General features: G+C 58.4%; 2 protein-coding genes across 2 annotated transcripts; one reads left to right on the top strand and one right to left on the bottom strand.

Moving 5' to 3' along the window:
- Positions 1–2,446: 2,446 nt before the first annotated feature.
- On the bottom strand, positions 2,447–12,447 carry CYGB (cytoglobin). Its single transcript, XM_079131915.1, has 4 exons — positions 11,351–12,447; positions 6,540–6,771; positions 6,054–6,217; positions 2,447–3,679 (listed from the first exon to the last, which is right to left on the bottom strand). The coding sequence occupies exons 1-4, from the start codon at positions 11,491–11,493 to the stop codon at positions 3,646–3,648; spliced, it is 573 nt and encodes a 190-aa protein (XP_078988041.1). The 5' UTR covers positions 11,494–12,447; the 3' UTR covers positions 2,447–3,645.
- A 1,821-nt stretch (positions 12,448–14,268) lies between these two features.
- Positions 14,269–18,702, top strand: LOC306656584 (uncharacterized protein). Its single transcript, XM_079131916.1, has 5 exons — positions 14,269–14,286; positions 14,375–14,443; positions 16,370–16,446; positions 16,846–16,936; positions 17,871–18,702. The coding sequence occupies exons 4-5, from the start codon at positions 16,913–16,915 to the stop codon at positions 18,180–18,182; spliced, it is 336 nt and encodes a 111-aa protein (XP_078988042.1). The 5' UTR covers positions 14,269–14,286; positions 14,375–14,443; positions 16,370–16,446; positions 16,846–16,912; the 3' UTR covers positions 18,183–18,702.
- Positions 18,703–18,986: the final 284 nt, after the last annotated feature.

Genomic DNA, 18,986 nt, shown 5'->3' with positions numbered 1-18,986 from the left:
TGTCGCCCTGTGGGGACAGAGGGGAGGCCCGCTTGAGGTGAAAATGGGGTGCTCTTCATCCCGGCTCCCTCAAACAGAACACACTAAGACGGCCCAGGAAATGGGACCCAACATTTAAGGGGGATAGTAGTCCAGAAAAACAATATTTGCATACACTATTTTTTAAAAAAATTGATATTAAACCAAACATATCCACGAGGAAGAAAAACTCACAATTTTAAACAAAGACAGGCTTTTGTTGTTGTTTTGAGGTGGGGTCCCTGTGCTGCCCAGGTTGGTCCTGGGCTCCAGAGCTCAGTCCTCCTGCCTTGGACTCTGGAGGAGCTGGGATTTCAGGTAAGCACCTCCACACACCTGTAATCTCAGTGGCTCTGGAGGCTGAGGCAGGAGGATGGCAAGTTCAAAGCCAGCCTCAGCAACTTAGTGAGGCCCTAAGAACTTAGTGAGAACCTGTTTCAAAATGAAAAATTGAAAGGTCTGGGGACATGGCTCCGCAGCTAAGCACCCTTGGGTTCAGTCCCTGGTACCAATAAATAAAGAAGCAACGTTTACTAACTTTTCCCACTTGGCTCAAACCGTGGAGTATGTTTCCGCAGGTGTGCGTGGGCTGGGCATTTTTCCTTCTGTGTCAGGCTCCTAGGGGGCTGTGGCCCCTTTGAAGTGAACAAGTGGGACCCCCAGAATGGGAAGTCGCTTCCTCGGTGAAGTTCCCTCTGCTGCCGGCAGGGGTCACTGTGGAGTTGTGCCGCCAGGGCCTCTGTTTCCGAGGCGCCGCACCCCGGGTCCTGACACCCCACGGCTGGCGGCTCACCACCGGGAGCTGATACAGTGGCTCAGCTCTTCGTCAGGAAGGCCAACTCTGAGGTAGATAACAGAACCACCCCCGTGTGGCCCCCTGCCTAGCTGGCAGCCCCCAGGTCACCTGGCCCAGGGTCCTCTTGCGAGGTGGAGAGAGGGAGACCCTTTCGCAAGGGCTGCATCCCAGGATGATGACCCGCTTCCCGCAGGTTTAGCCAACTGAAGTGAAAGGGGAAGGGTCTTCTCCCCAGAACCCCACCCACCTCTCAAATGCCTCCTCTCCTATGGTTGCATGGCCACCCGTGGCTCAGGCTCTGGCTTGGGCTGAGCACCCCAGGGGCCCCAAGGCTGGGGACTTGGAGGGTCTCGGGTGCTGCTTCTGCCTCTCTTCTGGGCCCTCAACCTCTTGATGTTGCCCTGGTCTGTCCACCTCTTTCCTCCCTTTCATCTCTGCCCCTCCTCTCAGGATCCCTGTCAGGGCCTAGTCCAACTGCCCTCTTCCCTCTGTTCTAGGCTTCTGGTTGGGCTGATGTCACCTTCCCTCCCAATCCCCTGACCCCAGCCTATGTGAAGTATTGTGTGTATCCTGCTCTCTTCCTGGTCCCTGCTTCACAAGGCAGGCTACTTGTTCTCTCCTCTTTTAAATCAGAGGTGACAGCGGCTCAGAAAGGTTGAGGCATTGTTTCACGTCACGCAGCACTAAGAGACTGAGTCTGAACCTGGAGCTCTGCCCCATCTTGCATGCTGCCTTCTGGAAAGGCCTGGCCCGGCTCGCCCTCCCGGCACCCTGCACCCTCTTTCGGTTCACATAGCTCACTCTTGGCCCATGTGCTAGTCTTGCTTTCTAAGAGTGATCTTTATTTATTCTTTGGATTTCCGTGCAGTACTCCTCTGTGCCAGGCCTGGGAGATGAAGTTCGTAGTCTGGGAGACAAGAGTTTTCCTGTGTGTCAGCTGAGTCCTCCCAGACAGCCCCAAGCCTTCCCAAGGGGCAGAAGCTGTTTCCTGCTTCTCCTGCAGCTCCCCCACCACCCGTGTGGTGACCTCTTCCTCCCTCTGGGGGAGTCGCTGCTGCTGACTGTGGTCTCCTTTGGGAGTGGGGGCTGGGCAGGCCTGATGCAGCAGGGTCTGGAGCTGAGAGCTGGGGAAGGGGGTTCCGGCTGATTCCAGCAGACTTCCTTTCTCAGACACCCAAGGGCTGATCCAGCCCAAGTCACAGGAGCAGGAGGGCCCTGCACTGAGCTCTCTGTGTGAAGCTGGGTTTGGTCTAGGTCAGGGTTCAATCCTTGCCTCTATTCCTGGAGCACTCAGACTAGCCGGGCCCTTCTGCTGGACATCTCTTCCATGCTTACCCCTTGGTCATCCTAACCCTTGCCAGATTTCCAGAACAAAATCTTAAGAGCCCCCTGATTTTTTGATCAGGACAGCCACCCTCCTGGCTCCCATGAGGCCCAGCTTCTAGTTTCCAGCCTCATGTTCCTGACTAAACAGATGAGAGGACCACAGCAGTCTTAAGTCCCCACTTGGAGAGGGTCACTCGGGCAGCTGAGGTTGAGCACAGGTGGGGGCATCCCAGCTCCTGGACCTGGAACGAGGGAGGGGAGACAGAGGCACAGGCAGGTGGCGGGACAGACGCGCGGATGCATGGGCACAGGAAGAACGGGTCCGTTTAATGTCACAGCTGGGTCTGCTTACAAACATCAGAAACTACAAAAGGAGGACAGGCAGTTACAGGATGACCGCATGAGGAGGGGGCGGGAGGGGACGCAGGCACAGTAGCCACAGCAGCAAAACATCTTCAGGACGCTATACGAGACTAAGGGGCACACATGGGGGGCCCCAGCCAGGCTGACGCGGATGGGGGATGGGACTGACTGGCAGCCATGAGCGGGGTGGGGACGGGGAGGGCCCTCAGCCCACAGAGCCCAAGGGGTAGACTGAGGTGCCCGTCCTGCTGCCCAGCAGCCTGGATGCCCAGGGCTGCCTCAGTGGCCAGCAGATGGGGCTGGCACGCCAGGTTTTTCACCGAGGTCCTCCCCTCGCCGTCATCCTGTCTGGGGCCCTGGTCTGCCCTTGCCCTAGTCCATTCTAGGGCACATGGGTGAACCCAATCCTCTGTGGAGGAGCGGGAGGGAGCCAGCTCCTTTTTGCCTGGAAGTGGGAAGCAGGAATCTGGGGAGCTGGTCAGAGAGTGGGTGGGGCTTTGCCACCAAGCCAGGTCACCCCAGCCCTGCCCATCCAGGCCCCATCCTCTGAGCTGCTGTGGGACACTTGTGCCAGGACACTCTGCTGTCTGCCCAGGGCCCTGTGCCACCAGAACCCTGCTGGTCCCACACACTGCGGGCAGAACCGAGGTTTCTGGGCCCGCGGGTACACGATAGATATGTGGGTGTGTGTATAGATATTTATATAGACTGTATATAGAATATATCTGTGTATACGGTGGACGTGTGCGCGATGCTTTAGATGGTGAGGTGGAGACCTGCATGCTGGTTGGCAGAACCAAACAGGGCTGCTTCATTCTCGGGGACTCACACCTGTCCCGCTTCCCGCCAGCTGCTCCGCTAGGTCCCTCTAATGGTGAGTAGAAAAGCTAGGAAGAGTGGGCCCCATCTGCAAGGCGGAGGGGTCCCGCCCGCTGCTGCCACTGCGCCAGGGTCAGCATCCAGGCAGCCAGCGCTGCCTCCTGGCAGCTCGGGGGACTGCGGCCACGGTGGAGGCCTCCTTCGGGAAGACAGTCGGGGTTCCTCCAGCTTCCTTGGCACCCAGAAATGGAGGGTCAAGGAGGGTCTTCAGAACTCGGCCTTCTGCTCAAGGTGCTGCCAGGGAGGGGGAGCTGGGAGGGGTCCTACGGCCCCGAGGAGGGCAGCGTGGTGGGTGGGCTGTGGACGAGATAGGAGATGGAGGTAAGAGGTTACAAGGGTCGGGGAGGGAGGCAGGGAACCCCAGGGGCTGGCTGGGGCGGCAAGGCTGGGTACTTCCTGTTGATAGGCACGACGCAGTGCAGTTGGAAGCAATCATCAGACCCAGGTGCTAGTCCCCCTTCTGCCATGATCTTGCTGGGTGACCTCGGAGACATCCAGCACCCCAAGGGCAGCCCAGGTCTTCTCTGAAATGTGACTGTCTGCCTTACTTGCTGACACGGGAATCGGGTGACAGCAACTGTGTAAAACGGTGTTTTACAAACTGCAAAGCACCACACATGAGCTCTTTTTCTGTTCCTTGTGAGATGTGGTGCCTTCTCTCCAGCCTGCCTCAGACCTCCCTTAGCCAGCCAGCCCTGTCCCCTGCACACACAGTCCTGCGCATCACCGGCTGCCACGTCCCCCACCCCACCGCCCCTCCGCCCACACGGAGGCACACACGCCCTGAAGCAGAGACAGTTCGATAAACAGTGGCGTCTGGCCCACCACTGCTGCCCTGATAAGAGAAGTTGGGCAGGGGCCTTCTAGAAGTCGGCTCTCACTCCATCCCACCCTCTGCATCCAGCTGGACCCTGGCAGTAGGTCGGGTCTACAGACTGGGGACCAGGATGACATGTCTTCTTGGGGGCCCACACCCATGCACCCAGGAGACGGGGGTGGGGGTTGAGGCTGGAAAGGGATGTGGGGACAACCCTGTGACGTGACAGCTGATGAGAACCCGAATGTGGGCGCCTCCGCCCAGGTGGGAGGCGGCTGGGCCCTGGCCAGTCCCCAGGGTGACCCGTCTCCACTCCGTCTGCAGCGAGCAGAAAGCGGGCAGATGAGGCAACTGTGGTGGTTTCTGAATGTTTGGGGTTTGGCGAGATCTGAGTCTCCGGGGTCCATCTGGGGCAGGGGAAGCAGGGCGCAGGCCATGTGTTTCTAATTCACTGGGACTCAACTGCCAGCTCTCTCTGCAGTCCCTCCAGGCCCCTGTAAAAAAGTGCTTTTCTCGAAAAGCAGGAAGTCTTGTCTCCTGGCTGTAAACAAACTCATCTTGGGCGGCAGAGCCTGCCTGGGGACACAAGTGGGAGGGAGAGTGTGCCCCTCCCTTGCCTCCTGTCCCACTGGCTCCTCCCTGGCCCCTGGGGGTGACATTCAGTGGAAAGGGAGGGAACCCAGCTCTTTGAGTGCCCTGCTCTGGCAGGTAAAAGTCTCCTGCTGCTTCTGGTCCACTGCAGGGTCTGGGGCAGGCCAGGGCCCAGCTGTGGACATCTGGAGTTGGCCTGGCTGCAGCTCACAGTTCCTGAGAGCTCCCTTCTCCTGGGGTGCTGCTGACCGGGGAGGGTTGAGGGGGGGAGCCGCACAAGCTCAGCCTGTTGGTCAGCAGCAGGAAGGGCAGCGGGCCTGGCCTCCCCACTGCCCTCAGGGGACGTCCCTCATGGAGCTAGCACAGGAGGACTGTGAGCAAGAGGTCCGGCAGGCTTGGGGGCTGCACAGAGCTGGGGAGGGGACACTGGCTTTTCCATGGGAAACTGCTGGGAATGTTTCTCCACAACGCGTGTCCTGAGCCGCTGGCTGACCCCTGCTTCCCATTCCCGCCTCCGCGCCTCTCTTTCCTTGCTACTCCAGCCCTGCCTCCGCCCTCCCATTCAGCTCCCAGAGTCAGCCACCCCTCAGGGGCCCAGGGAGGCCAGAGTGTTCCCAGCCGTCACATGGGGGCGAGCCCTCCCCTCTTGCTCCCAGTCAGCTGGAGTCACTGAGGCCGGCCACCCTCCTAGAGCCTAGAACTGGGAGCCGGCCTCTGGGTCAGCCTGGTTGTAAACATCCCCGGGTAGCGTGCGTGCAAGCGGCACCCGTAGGTCCCGCGTGGGCCTGGGCATGTGTGCGTGCACACCCGTCCTCGTGATCCTCCTGGCCCTGGCCCCGGTTGAGACAGAGGGCGGATGGGAACCTTGGTCAGCGTTAGATGAAAAAGCAGGCCCATGTGATTGGTACCCAGGGAGGACGTGGCCAGAGCTGGCCGGGCTGCCTCTGAGCCTGAGGAGCCGACCACCCCACTGGGGGGACTTTGGCGTCTCTTGGCTGGGGGAGCCGTGGCCTTGGGTGCTCCAAGGGCTCACTGGCTCTGGGGAAGAGGAAGGCTCTGCCCAGGGAGAATTCCCAGGCCTGGGTAGGTGCCGGCCTGCAGTCAGAGGGGCCCTGTCTTGAGGACCCTCTTCCACTGCGCCTATTCTTAAGTGAGCCGGCCTGCCCTGTGGTCAGCCCCAGGCCCCAGGAGAGGTGGGAGACCTAGGGGACAGAAGAGGACAGAGTAGGGAGCCTGCCCAGCCCACCCTCACCCCCTCCTCACGTGGTGGCGTTGGGGACCTGCTGTACCCAGCCCACTTCCTTGTAGGTAGCGGTCACGTGGCTGTAGATGAGGCCACGCAGCTTGGCCCAGGCTCTCTGCGTCTCAGGTGGGAAGTCATTGGCAAACTCCTCGGCGATGACCTCCAGAATGACCCCAGAGAGGATCTGGGGGCAAAGGGAGGAAGGGGAGTGAACACCTGGTGCCCGCCCTCCCGCACAACCCCTTCTGTCCCACGTTGGCCACGCGGATAGTTCCTGAACCCAAGGCCTGCCAGCTGTGGGAACTGGTCCCTCTCAAGACCAGGGCTGCCAGACTCTGCCCTCCACGCCACAGCTGCTCCAGGGGACCGGGCTGGGCCGCCCAGTGGTCATCTCCACTGCCCAGGGGAGCCCTCCCAGAGCCTGTGGGCTGCGGGTGGCTGTGGTCATGGGCTCGGCGGCTCTGGAGCAGAGCAGGTAGGCGGGGGCAGCACCGTCCAGGGCGTACCTTGAAGTACATGGGCTCCACCTTGTGCTTGAGGGCATGGGCTTTGCCCACGAGGGCCAGCACCGAGGACACCTTGTCGGGGTCGTGCAGGTTCTCCACCACAGTGTTGAGGGCCCCCATGACCCTGCAGGCGTGCTTCCGCAGCTGTGGGCTCCGCTCCATTTCCAGGGGCTCCTCCATATGTTTGAACTGGCTGAAGTACTGCTTGGCCGAGGGGAAGTTCACGAAGAACCTGGCAGGTGGGAGGACACGGGGCTGGAGCAGGGGCTGCCTCCCGCCCAGGACCCCCAGGTGGAGGCTGGGAGGCAGGCGCTGCTCGGCCCAGCAGTGCTCCTGCGGCAGGTCCAGCAGGCGCAGCTCTGCCCTGCTCTGGCAGCTTCCTCTCCCAGCCTCCACCTTCCTGGCTCCAACCCCACCCTCTCTTCAGGGCCTGCTCTGGTCCGGCCCAGAGGACGAAAATTCGGGTTCTGGAATCGCGGTCAGTTGTTCAACTTTTTTTTCAGATGGGGGTCTCACCATATTGCCCAGGCTGGCCTCCAACTCCAGCTTCAAGTGATCCTCCTGCCTCAACCTCCCGAGTAGCTGGGAACCCCCCAGCTTTAGCCTCTATACCCGGCTTGTTGTTCAGCCACCCTGAGCCTCAGATTCTTCATCCGTAAAATGGGCATTATTGTTCTACCTCGAGGCTTAAGGATGAAATGAGAAATGGCACGTCTTCGCCATGTCAGGGACAGGGGGCTCAGTAAACACTGGCCTTTGTTATGGCAAAGGTAGAGCTCTCTTATGAACCAAGTGAGGCCTGAAGGCCACTCAGCCAGCGAAGAGAAGACACACGGAGGCTCAGACCTCTCCTCCCAGCTCAGCCTCTTCCTTTCTTGCTACCTGCCTCCCTCCTCGGCCTGCAGGATTAACTGGCTATTGATTTTACCCACCTGATGTGGTTCTGAACTTACTTCCTGTCTGTGAATCTTAGCTCTCCAACGAGCCTGTGAACCTCATGGAGCAGACCCCAGGCCGTGCAAGCTCCAGCCCTTTCCCTCTCCAGTTTATCTGCAGTTGTCTAATCCCCCAACATAGTGCTTACAGGACTTTCACTAAGTCCTCTCCTGCTCAGAAACATTGAATGGCTCCCTTTTGCCTCCCAGACAAAGTTGGGACTCCTTCACTGGACACTTGAGGCTTCCTACAAACTGTCCCACTACCCTTCTCCAAACCTCTCTGTCCAGTCCGGCAGCCTTATTCGCCGTGGGTAAGGCAGTCCTCAGGTGACCAGCCTCCCTTTCCAGAGTGGAAGGCCTCCTCAACTCGCAGCCTCTCCCTGAGCTCCCCGGCCGGCCATGGCCACCACTTTCTCCTCACAGCCATTAGCGCCACTCAGGTGGCTTCCCTTGCCGCTGTCTCAGTCAGGCAGAAGTTGGGTCTCACACACCCTCTGATCCGTCGCCCAGGGCCAGGGTCCTGCAGCATGCAGAAGGACCATGACATTGGTACCACCTCTCCCGACAGGGGCTGGGCATCCTGTGAGACACATGCTGGGACCCAGGCAGAACTTGCCTGACTTAACAAACCCTCAGAAGGTGTGCAGGGTGTCCTGGACCTGTTTGGTCAGGTGTTTGTCCCTTGGTGTGCCCCCTTCGTGGCCAGGGAGAGCTAATACTTTGCCAGGCCAGCTGTCTGGTTAGGGGTCAAGTCTCAGATGAGAGCTGGGTCAGAGGCAGAGCAAGCATCTGCTTTTGGTGGGGGTGGTTCAGGTAGTGACCAGGACATGGCCCATGTAGAGACCAGGAGGGCCCCACTCCAGGCTGAACGTGACTTGGGAAAACCAACTCTGCAGAAGTTCTGAAGCGGTCCTGCTTGCTCCTTCACAGATAACATGGGGAGGCAAATGAGCAGAAGGGTCTGCAAATACATGTGTAAAGCCAGTCTGAACTTCAGTGAGCGTCTCAGACTGCAGGACCTCTGCACTGCAATAAAAATAATGATGTTTTTATTTGCCTGTCATTAGGATTTGCAAGGTATGTCCATCGACCATACTGTATTTAACTGCCACAACCAAGCAGGTGTTCCGTTCATTTCACTCTTGAGATAATAACAGGGAACATTTATTGAGCACTTACTGTATGAACTCAAAATCCTTGCGGTTCCCTCCTGAGGTCGGCAGTATTTTTATCCCTGTCTGATGGGGTAAGGATCGATGCCCAAGGTTGCTCAGTAAGATGGGCAGTGGCACCAGGAAGAAACCAGGTTTTTTGGGCTTCTGCAGAGTGCCCAGGGAGACTGCTGGGCAGGGGGCTCATGGCCTGGGACCAGGAGAATTTCCTGTGGAACATCAATTCTGTGTTGTGGTTTTGAGGAACAATGGTCCCCCAGAAGCAGGGCTATGGACCAGGAGAGTCTGGGGGCCACCAACTCTGCTCCTGCTTCCTGGCTTTACTTCCCAGCCTCTGCGTTTCCTCCTGACACTCCCCACCAGACTGGCCTGTGCTGCCAGGGAGAAGCCTCACAGCCAGCCTTGGGGAGTTTCTCAGCTACAGAGGCATCTGGGCTTCCAAGAGCCTGAAATAGGCTCCTCTGAGTGTGAGGGGGAAGGTGTCAGCGTTACAACCAGGAGGGAGGGTGGGTGTTCCCTCTGGTCTCCTCCCTGGCAGGGAGTGGAAGTGTGGTCTGCCTCAGGCCTTAGGTCAGCTCCTCCTCCACCACCAACTCTCCAGCTACCTCCTCAAGGAGGGGTGTGGAAGTGCCCTTCCTCTCCCTAAGCTGATGGGGCAGTGGGGCGCAGGTGGGGAGGTGAGAGTGCTGGCCAGAGGGTCAGCATCAGAGGCCTAACCGGGGCCTAGTCCTGTGGATTTGCGTGTTGTGTGTGGGAAGGTGGTCACGGGCCTGGGATCTGAGCAGGGGCCCCGGAGCCCTGAGAAGCAAATGGATCTTGTTCTTACCCGCTTTCTGCTCCTCCCCACTGGCCAGACCCTGGGGTGATGGCAACAGGAGGAAGACAAGGGCAGGAAGGCTGACAGGACTTGGAGCTGGTCAGGCGCAGCTTCAGTCAACACAGGGTGGGGTCAGGGAAAGTGTGGCTGGGGTATCAGCAGGTCAGATCTCACTGTCACCTCAGGCCTTCTCAGATTAATGGGGGCATCTGTCTGGGTCTTGAACATATTGGTAAACACCTCCCCCAGCTGGGCCTGTCCCCTGAGTGTGAGGAATGGACAACCAGAGGGAGCACAAAGAGAGATAAAACCATGCCAGGGCTCACAGGATCCAGAGCAAGGGCCTCTGGGCTCAGTTCCTCTTTCTGCCTGCCCCTCACTCCTGGGGAGTTCCCTCGCTGGTAAATGGCAGCAGCTGGAACAGAAAACCTCCATGGTCCTGTGGGCCCTGCCTGGTTTCCTCCTGGTGACCCATGTGAGCATCCAGATGCATCGGAGGCCCAGAGGGCTGTGTGTGCCAACACATGGCTGAGAGCAGCCCGCTGGCGATGCAGTCTGGCGCATCTGCGACTCGGCTCCCCACTGTGTGCTTGTGTGGGTGCTCGCACATGCCAATCTGCATCTCCGAGCGTCTGAGGCTTGGGGATCCCAAACCCCTCTTTAGGTTCCTGGGCCTGGGAGCAGCTGGAATAGCCCATTCCTCAGGAATCTCCCTTTAACTTCTCTGAAGTGCTTCTTGCTCTTTTCCTCCAAAATCTGTTCCTAAGTTGGAATCAGGGCGTATCAATGTGGAGCTGGGTAGCTCCCGGGCTTGAGGGAGGCAGAAGGGAGAGAAAGAAGGGGAGAAGGGGAGCCAGAGGCAGGGCCAGGACTGGGAGAGAGACGTGCAGCAGAGCTCTCCTTGCAGAGCGAGGTTTGGCCCCATCTTCACGTAACAAGGCTGTCCTGTTCTGTCCTAGATTTGACAGCTTCCCTCTGCCAAGGACAGGGGGCTGAGGACAAGAGTGGTCTGGGCCTCTCCGCCTGTACCCCAGGGACCCGCACGTGTGGGAAGAGTCTAGATTTGATCTGTAGCTATCATCAGTTTTTAGCTTGTGGGGCTAGGGGACATCAACTCTGTAGGAATGGTGTGTATGGACCCACGTGTGGGTGTGAGAATATAACGCCAGGCTGGGAGTGTGAGGGTCCTTCAGGGGCACTGGTGCCTGAATGAATTAACCCTGAGCCCCCAAACACTCCACGTCCTCCCTAGCTGTGGGGTTCCAGGGCGGGGCCCTGTCTCCTTCAGCTTCTCTCTTTCTGTACCAAACTCAGCAGGGGCTGTACTCTAGGGGACTGGTGGCTTCTCCACTCACCTGCGCCTCACCTGGAGCTCCCTGCTGGCCCTTCCCCTTGGGACAGGAAGCAGGCAGCTGGGAAAACTGAACCTCAGTCGCGGACTCCTGACCTCTACTCTCCAGCCCTGGGTGCTGTTCCTCCAAGGGCTGGGCTGCAGAGAGGGGTCTGCTCCTCTCTGAACCGCACTTGGCTGCGTCTCAGTTGCCCCGCTGTCCCTCTGAGGGGCTGGTAAATGCGTGTGCATACAGTTTCTGGGTGGCTGGGGTCGCCGGGGAGGAAGAGCGGTGGAGCCGGGAGTGTCGAGGCCAGGGAGAGGAGGGGGACTGATGTGCCCTCCGGCGTCTGGTTCCTAATTGCCGGAAGATCCCTGCCCGGGCTTGGATCGCCCCAGGGCGCCCCACGCTTCCCGCCCCCCACCGGCCCCAGCCCGGCCCCCATCGCAGCTGGGGAGGTGGCGCCGGAGCTCGGACCCAGTCGAGCCCGCCTCTGCCGGCGCCGCTGCCGCCCTCCCTGCCCTGGGCCCGGCCGGGCCGGGGCGACACCTACCTCACCAGGATGGCCACCCCCACGTCCTCACAGTTGGCATACAGCCGGGCCCACGTAGCCTGCACCGCCTTCCTTTCCGCCTCGGACAGCTCCTCGCTGCGCTCCCTGCGCTCAATCTCCATCTCGCCGGGCACTTTCTCCATGAGCAGCTCCCAGCCCAGCCCGGCTTCGCTCGGCGGCTGCAGGGCGCGGGGCGCCGGGCTCGGGAGCCGGGGCCGGCTGCGTGCGCGGCGGGCGGGCGAGCGAGGGGCAGAGCGCCGGAGGGAGGGAGCGTGTGTGCTGTGTGCGCCGGGTGTGTGTGTGCGCGCGTGTGTGCAGGGTATATGTGCGGGGGGCGGGGGCCGCGAGCGGGGGGCGGGGATGTGGTCTGCTGGAAAATGTTTAAAAAGACAAACCCGCCTCAAAGCCCCAGTCCTGTGTCGGTGAGCCAATTCTGGCAAGGTGAAGGCTGGGCGGGGTGCGGGCGACGCGGCTGGCGCCTGGCCGCCCACCCACCCGCAAGGCCACGGCGGTCCCCGCCGGTCCCCGCCGGGCGGGGCAAGAAGTAGGTGTGGCCGATGTGCTGAGGGGTCTCGGGAGGATGCGGCGGTCACGCGGCGCTGGGCGGCGCGGGCCGCCAGGGAGTGCGCCCCGGCGGTGCGGGACCGGGAACATCGTGCTCCGCTCCCACAGCGCGCGATGCCGGGACCTGTGCGTGTGGGCACTCTTCACGTGGCGGGGAACTGTCTCAAAGTCACACACTCGCAGGGACTTGCGGCGTGGCTGCCGGTCACGGGTCCGAGGGGGCGAACGCGAGCCCCATCGCCGGCACACGGGTTCAACTGGCTCCGCTGGCTCCTGAGTCGCCACTCGCTGAGTTTGGGACCCCTAGGCTCTGGCAGGTTTAGAACGGGGTCGTCTCCCCACCGACCTGCCGCCTCGGGGAACTTGAGCACATCTCCAGTCTTGGGTCCCAAAGGCCTGTGCCCCTCTTTCTTCTGGCTGACACCCCCTCTCCCTTGGTGCACGCACGTGGCTGAAAGAAGTCGGCCATCGGCTGATTAACGACACTGGCAGGCAAGAACCAGGCGCTGCCTTGAAATCTAGCTCTGGCGGTGTCGGAGTGAAGTCTGAGGAGGAGGCAGCCAGGTGTGGCAGAGAGGACCTGGGCTCGAAAAGTCTGGAGAAAGCCCAGGCCACCGAAGACATCGCAGGCATCACCAAGGTCCAGTTCTGAAGGCTGAGGAGACAAACCCTTCACCCTGTTGGACTGCTCAGGGAGATGTGAGATTGGGCCAGAGGTGGGGACTGTGCTCCTGAGACCCAGAATCCCTGTCCAGCGGTTGGCCAGTCTCCAGGTAGAACTGGAAGGCTGAGGCCACAGCCGGCTTGCAGCGTCTGCAGATGTCACAGTACATATGGAGTATCTCTGGTTCTCCTTAAGACTCCCTGCTTACCCTTACTCTGTTCAAATATTGGGTGTCCCACTGCCCAAGCACGGCCAGGGGATGGCTCTCCTCTTTAACGTTGATTCATGGCTTAATTTTTTAAAATCCAATTTCAAGATCCAGAACTAAGGCAAGCAGTGAGAACCTGGGGCCAGCCTGAGTCCTTCCTGGAGCCCAGGGTTCAGGTGCCTGATGGGACCTCTTTGCAGGAGTATGCTGACACTGCCCCCACCTCACCTCAGTCAAGGGAAGGAAAAGCCAATGCTTGGCGTGGTCTTGGAGGAGGAGAAGGAGAGGGGCGCGGAGGTCCTCACATCACTCAACTCATGTCCCAGCCCTGCCATGACTTGCTCCATGATGCACACACACCAAACTCCCCTGACAGTTCCCACAGCTAGTGTGGAGACTTTCCCAAGCAGCTGCCCAAAAGGGCCCCCTGGGATGAGGACAGAAGTTAAGAGGAGTCTTATTGATTTTCATCTCATCCTTCACAAATTCTATATCTGTCTTAAGGTGGAGGAATGTATTTGTACAGTAGCGTGTAATTTATAAGTTTATAATTTTTATCTAAATTATATAAGGTAGTTATATAAGATAGAATTTATAATTTATATCTTACATTCTGCCTTTTTCTGAGGAGGGTGTGTAATCAGAAAAGTTTGGAGAAGGTTATCTGGAAGGTGGAGCTGAGCCAGACCTTCCTTCTCTGCTCTGCCAGGTCTTTCTGGCTTCATTTGAATATTCTTCCCCTCTTTTCCTCTTCTCCTGGTGCCTCCTCTGTGCCCCACTTCAGCTCCTGCTGCGTTCGTGTGAGCAGGTGTGAGCAGCCGGGGCAGAGTCTTCTTAGTCCTTCCTTGAGCACCTGTGACTTCAGATTCCTCAGCTCCTCTCTAAAGCTTTCCCTGGTGCCTGCAATTCCCAGAGTGCTCCGTAGATACCTTTCATCTGCCTAAGTCACTGTGTTGCAGCCAGCTGCTTAACTGGACAGCATATCTGTCTAGACCATTAGCCCCTCGAGGGCAAGGCTCAGGTATATCAAATCTCCCTTCTGGATTGGTGTTCAGTGCCACTGCACACACCTTCCAGGAGGTGGACTTACCCTGTCATTGGAGGGGAGATCTTGGGTCCAGTGAGGTTAATCAGTCTTCACAAGGTCGGGGCTGCTGACCCCACTAATCAGCTTGATCCTCCTAATCCATCCCCAGCAGGAGCCTCAGGACAGGCGGCAGTGGCTTGTGAGAGCTGGCCAGGGCCTCTGTGGTCCCTCGCCTGTGGCCTTCTTCTGCAGCCTCCATCTGGGGGGATGGGGCAGCTGAACCATGTGCACCACCCTCTTCCTGCTCAGCACCTTGGCTATGCTCTGGCGCCGCCGATTTGCCAACCGAGTCCAACCGTGAGAAACCGATTGGGCTATGGGTTGGGGTGTGCATCGGGGTGGTGGGGGGTGGTTACTGGACTGGGCCACAGGCAAGCTGAAGGTGGGCAGGGGCTGAAGGTGACCTCCATCAGGTTGGGGAGGGGATCTGAGAGTCTCACACTCAGAGCAGGGGGCTGGGCACTGCATACAGCTCTTCCTGTCTGCTCTTCCCTCCCACAGAGACCCCAGCGGAGTGGATGGGACAGTTACGGGCAGCAGCAGGGACACAGACCTCCAGTCCTCGGGCAGGTGAAGCAGAAGGGAGTCAAGGGTGGAGGAAGGAGGGTGCTGCCCAAGGAGCTTTTGCTGTGTGTGCTGGGGCTGTGAGTGTGTGCGTGTGGGAGTCCCACTGTAATTCTGGCCTTGGCCCTGGTCACCCTGTTCCCTATTTCACCAGGTAGCAGTGGGAGCCCCAGCCCCCTCCTCTGGACCAAACTGCGGCTTTGCTTCTCTGAGTGCTAGTGCTAGTGGGGCAGTCCCCAGGAGCACCTTCCGTGGAAGGTGCGGGGAACCGGGGAGAGGGAGGAGGCAGAAGCAGCTCTGTGTAGCTTTGCAGCCGGGCCTTGCCCTTCCTCCCCCTCTGTCTCCCTCTGCCCCCACCCACCGGCCTCAGCAGCTCCACTGCCTGAACCTCCAGCAGGATTCGCTGTCCAGTCCCCAATAGAAGATGCAGGAGGAGCATGACATCATCAGCACTGAGTGCCATTGGTTGGGCAGCCCCTGCGGGCAGGACGCTGTCTCCAGTGGCCAGAAAGTTAACTCTTCCCTGGACTGAATCCATGTGACCTTTAGGGGGCCAGGTTGTGGGCACTTCTAGACTTTTCCTTCCCTGGATGACTAGTGTCTTTAGATGATAGGGGCTCCTGTGCTCAAGAAAACACTAAAAAAAAGGTCAACTATTATCTTACTTAATTTATCTATGTGTAAGAGATTCTTTATGTGTTTATGAACCCCCCTAGCATGGGAGACCACTCTGAAGAGTGACTTTCTTATTCTAGTAAAACTAAGGGGAAAAAAGATCCTAACAAGTGCTTGGGCTCCAGAGCCCACTGGTAGAGGGCGTCTTCACCCAGAGTATATCAGGCGACCTGCCAGGGGTCTTCCAGGTCTCTCTTTGGGCAGGGAACCTGTTGTCTCCTGTCATCTCAGTCATGGGATTCTCCCATATCTGGATAGTCAGAGGGCCCATGCGAGGCCCTGGGCACATATGGGAAATACAGCCATTTCCGTGACACCCTTCCGGGCTCCACAGCTAGCTGAGATCATAATAGTGTCTGGTCAATATTGCTAATTAAGTGGGCTGATATACATAGAGTAACCTGGCCTCACCTGAAGTAGGCACTTGGATGCTGACTGACCCTCTTACTGAGTTGGGGTGTGGAGTTGTCGGGCAGCCAGACTGTAAGTCCTGGTCCCCCTCTCACTACCTGAGAGACTTTGAATAAGTTATATAATCACTTCATTTCTTGAAAACTAGGGTTAGTACAGGGGCTGTGAAGTTCTTGGGAAGGCAGACTAACCACTCAATGAATGCTAGCTATTCTCTTGTTATTTTACACCCGATCAATGCTTTATTATTCCCTGGAGGTTTCTCACAGTCCCTCATTTAGAAGTCTCCATAATCCCTGAGGGTTGGCAGGACATTAAAAAAAAAAAAAAAAAAATCTCTTTAATGGTTGAGGAAAGTGAGGAACAGCAAAATTTGAATGACTTGCTCAAGATTGTCTATCTAATTTATAGCTGATTTGGACCATCAGGCCCCTGACTTCCAGGCAGTCTGTCTCTTCCACATGAAATGGGCCTGGACCTCCTGGCAGGCTAGGAAAGGCCAAATCTGGGGACCATCTGGCCAGGCTAGCCTGGAGTGTGTGTGACTCAGGCAGAAGGAAGCAGTTGCCTATTAACTCCTTGGGACCTAGTTACCTGGCAAAATCCGTCCGACATAAAAGAACTACCTGCCTATGATGGCTGCCACAGAGGGCTGGCCAGGGTTGGCACAGGGGTGAAGTCTCCCGTCTTCTAATTCCTTCTAATTCCACAGTCTTAACCCCCAAGTTGTTTTTTAGGTGCTGCTGTTCCTCAACGCTGGCCATGGGGGCAGGAGGAAAAGGGGAGCCAGGAACATAGGAAGTTCATCCCCTTCAATCCTCTGACTCAGTGCTTTCCTCTGTTCAGGGAGAAAGAACATCTGAAGTAAGCCCTCCCATCTTCAGGTGGGACTCTGCTCCAGGAACTGGGATCCTCTGGCCCAGGCAGGTAGGGAAGAGCAGGAAGCCCTGGAGGGCAGAGGGTAGGGCTGGGGACAAGGAAGAAGAAATATGTAAGGCTGGGCTGTGCTGCACAGCAGTCTGTTTCCGGCTCTCTGGTCCCCCAGGCAGGCTGAGCAGGAGGGTGGCTCCTTCATTCAGCTCCTGTCTGGAACCTGTTCCCTTCCAGGTCACGGGGCAGAGGTTGGTTTGAAGAGAACTGGCCATGGTTCTGACTTATTTTCTAGGGCTGGGGATGAGGTGGGAGTGGTGCTGGGAATTTAGGGCAGTGCTGGAGGGTTTCTAAGGGAGAGACAGTGCTCTGGGATGGCCATTCTGAAGTAATACAAGTCCTGTCTCTGAGCATCGCAGAAAGTGTAGATTGGTCTTGACTTTCTGTTTCAGCTCAAGTCCTGGTTTGGCCCCTAGCCGGGAAGGATGCTGTGGGGGCAGAAGCCGCTGCAAGCGGGAGATGGCAGAAACAGAGGTGGAGAAGGTAGGCTCGTCCCTTGGAGCCCCTGGGTGGGGCCTAGCTGTGGGCCTCCTGAGCAAGACCTGGCTGGGGTTGGCAGGAAGAATAGAGATGTCCTTGCTCTTGGCTTCCCTTCCCGCTGATTCCTGAGCCTCCTCTGAGAACTGTGGAGTCTGAAGAGCCTCAGAGAGAGGGGCTTGCTGGGGTCTACCAGGTTAATTCTAGGGCAGTCCATCAGCCCAGGCAAGAGGCAGGGACAAATGGAGATCCACTTTAGAATCAAGGGATGTCTGGTAGCTTGCATTCACACATCAAGGGCTTCTATTCATTTTCTAATTCAATCCTCACCTTAACCCATAGAGACTGTTTAATTTCTATCCATAAATGAGGAAACACACAGAGAGGTTTGCCTAACATTGCCTGGCTATTAAGCAGGGGACGTGACTCACCTCAAGGCTACAGAACCTAACCCAGTTTGCAGCTGCTTAGCCAAAGGTGGGTCCTGTTGGCCTGGCTGGCTGCTTCTGTTAGCTCTGGAGCTATTCTGCTCAACAGGCTTGTGGGCCAGGGCTCTGCTGGTGTCAGTCTGTCATGGTGGCACTTACTTCCCATGGCATTGTCCTCTTCCCCATCCCCAGAGCTTACCCTGTCATGGGCTGCTCTGCTGAAATGATCAATTAGCAAGGCTGGTTGGCTCCGTGGCATGTCTGCCTACAGCTGGATAGGAGCAGCCACAGCTTGTCCTCCGAGTGTGTCTTCTGTGTGTGCGCACACGTGTGTCCCAAACGGGCAGTAGCATGTGGGAAGGCAGAAAGCCTGGCACTTGTTTTCGTGGATGTGCTGACTGCTCAGTAATGTGCAGCCCCCTTTGCCCCCAGCTGCTCTGCCATTTCTGCCTCTTTACAGCCCTGCCTGATCCTGAGCAGAGATAAAAGCAGATTTCCGCTTCTGCTCCCAGATCCAGGCACAGTCCCTGCAGGCAGCTGCTCCCAACTGTTTCACAGCCGTTAATCTTCAAAAGCCCCCCGCCCCCCAAGCCCCATGCATGTGTCTCCTCCCCAGCCAGCCCCCCACAGCAGGCCCAGAAGCCAGGCCTGGCTGGCCCCTGCCCTTAACTTTCAGGAAGAGGAGGAGGAGCGGCGGCACCCCAGCCTCTGCTCCACATCTGAGGCAAAGGAAGAAGGGCAAGAGAGGTCGCGGCCCAGAGGGCAGCCACTCTGAGGTGCTGGAGGAGGAGGCCACAGCCTGCTGGGGGGCCTGGCTGGGGTGAGTGCGCAGAGGTTCCGTGGGAGCCTCTCAAAGTAGGGCAGGCAGGAGGCAGAGGAAGGTCACACCAGGGGAAGGAGCCTGCCAGAGCCAGAGTGCCTGTCTGACCGGGCCTTGAGCTCTGGGCCACCTGTCTCAGCTCCTGTCAGCCTGTCTTTCTCCTGGGAGGCATGAGTCTTCCTGGTGGCAGGACTGCCAGGCTGAGGGCCAGAGGGCGCCGCTCCCAGGGCCCCGTCTGTGTTCCGTGATCTCGTCTTCGCAGTCGTTCTCCAGTCTGTCTGCCATGTTCCTGTCACCTCGTTCCTTCCCTCTGCTCCCTGCCGTTTCCATGTTGCTTGCCTCTTTCCAGTGGTCTGAGGAATTGTCAGGCCAAGGTCACGGAGTAGCACCCGGCGGGCTCCAGGCCCAGACACACACCCACAGGGTGGCACCCCTTTGCAGCACCATCTATGAGCCTGTGCAGGAGATGGTGGCTCCCCCGAGGATCCATTCCAGATGAAGGGTGGGAAAGAGGAAGGGGCTGCTGGCAGCATGGGGAGGCGGCTGCCTGGGCTGGGGGGTTGCCTGGGCCCTGGCAGCTGGGGTGCCATGTGGGCTGGGAGGGAGGGGCTCTCTCCCCCAGGGAGCAGGCTGGCTTTGGTGGGAGCAGATTGTGTTTACACCTTCCCCGCACACCCAGCCCACGCTCGCCTCTTATTCCCGGGGCCTCTCCCGCCCCTGGCTGTCTGCACAATCTGCACGTTTGCAGCTCCTGCTGCAGAAAGTTGCCTCCCTCAGCCTAGAACTCCTGTACGGGAGACTCCCGGGA

The sequence above is a fragment of the Sciurus vulgaris genome (genome assembly GCF_902686455.1).
Source record: "Sciurus vulgaris genome assembly, chromosome: 3".
Lineage (NCBI taxonomy): Eukaryota > Metazoa > Chordata > Mammalia > Rodentia > Sciuridae > Sciurus > Sciurus vulgaris.
Note: the sequence above shows the minus strand (reverse complement) of the source record. Positions and strands in the feature narration are given on the sequence as shown.

What these genes read in the sequence shown, in the direction of transcription:
- CYGB (XM_079131915.1), bottom strand. Translation starts at nt 11,493, where the DNA reads ATGGAGAAAGTGCCCGGCGAGATGGAGATTGAGCGCAGGGAGCGCAGC. An exon ending in GGGGTGGCCATCCTGGTGAG is followed by an intron (nt 6,772 to 11,350) that starts GTAGGTGTCGCC and finishes CCCACCTGCCAG; the next exon opens with GTTCTTCGTGAACTTCCCCT. An exon ending in TGGAGCCCATGTACTTCAAG is followed by an intron (nt 6,218 to 6,539) that starts GTACGCCCTGGA and finishes CTTTGCCCCCAG; the next exon opens with ATCCTCTCTGGGGTCATTCT.
- LOC306656584 (XM_079131916.1), top strand. Translation starts at nt 16,913, where the DNA reads ATGGCAGAAACAGAGGTGGAGAAG. An exon ending in CAGAAACAGAGGTGGAGAAG is followed by an intron (nt 16,937 to 17,870) that starts GTAGGCTCGTCC and finishes TTCTGCTCCCAG; the next exon opens with ATCCAGGCACAGTCCCTGCA.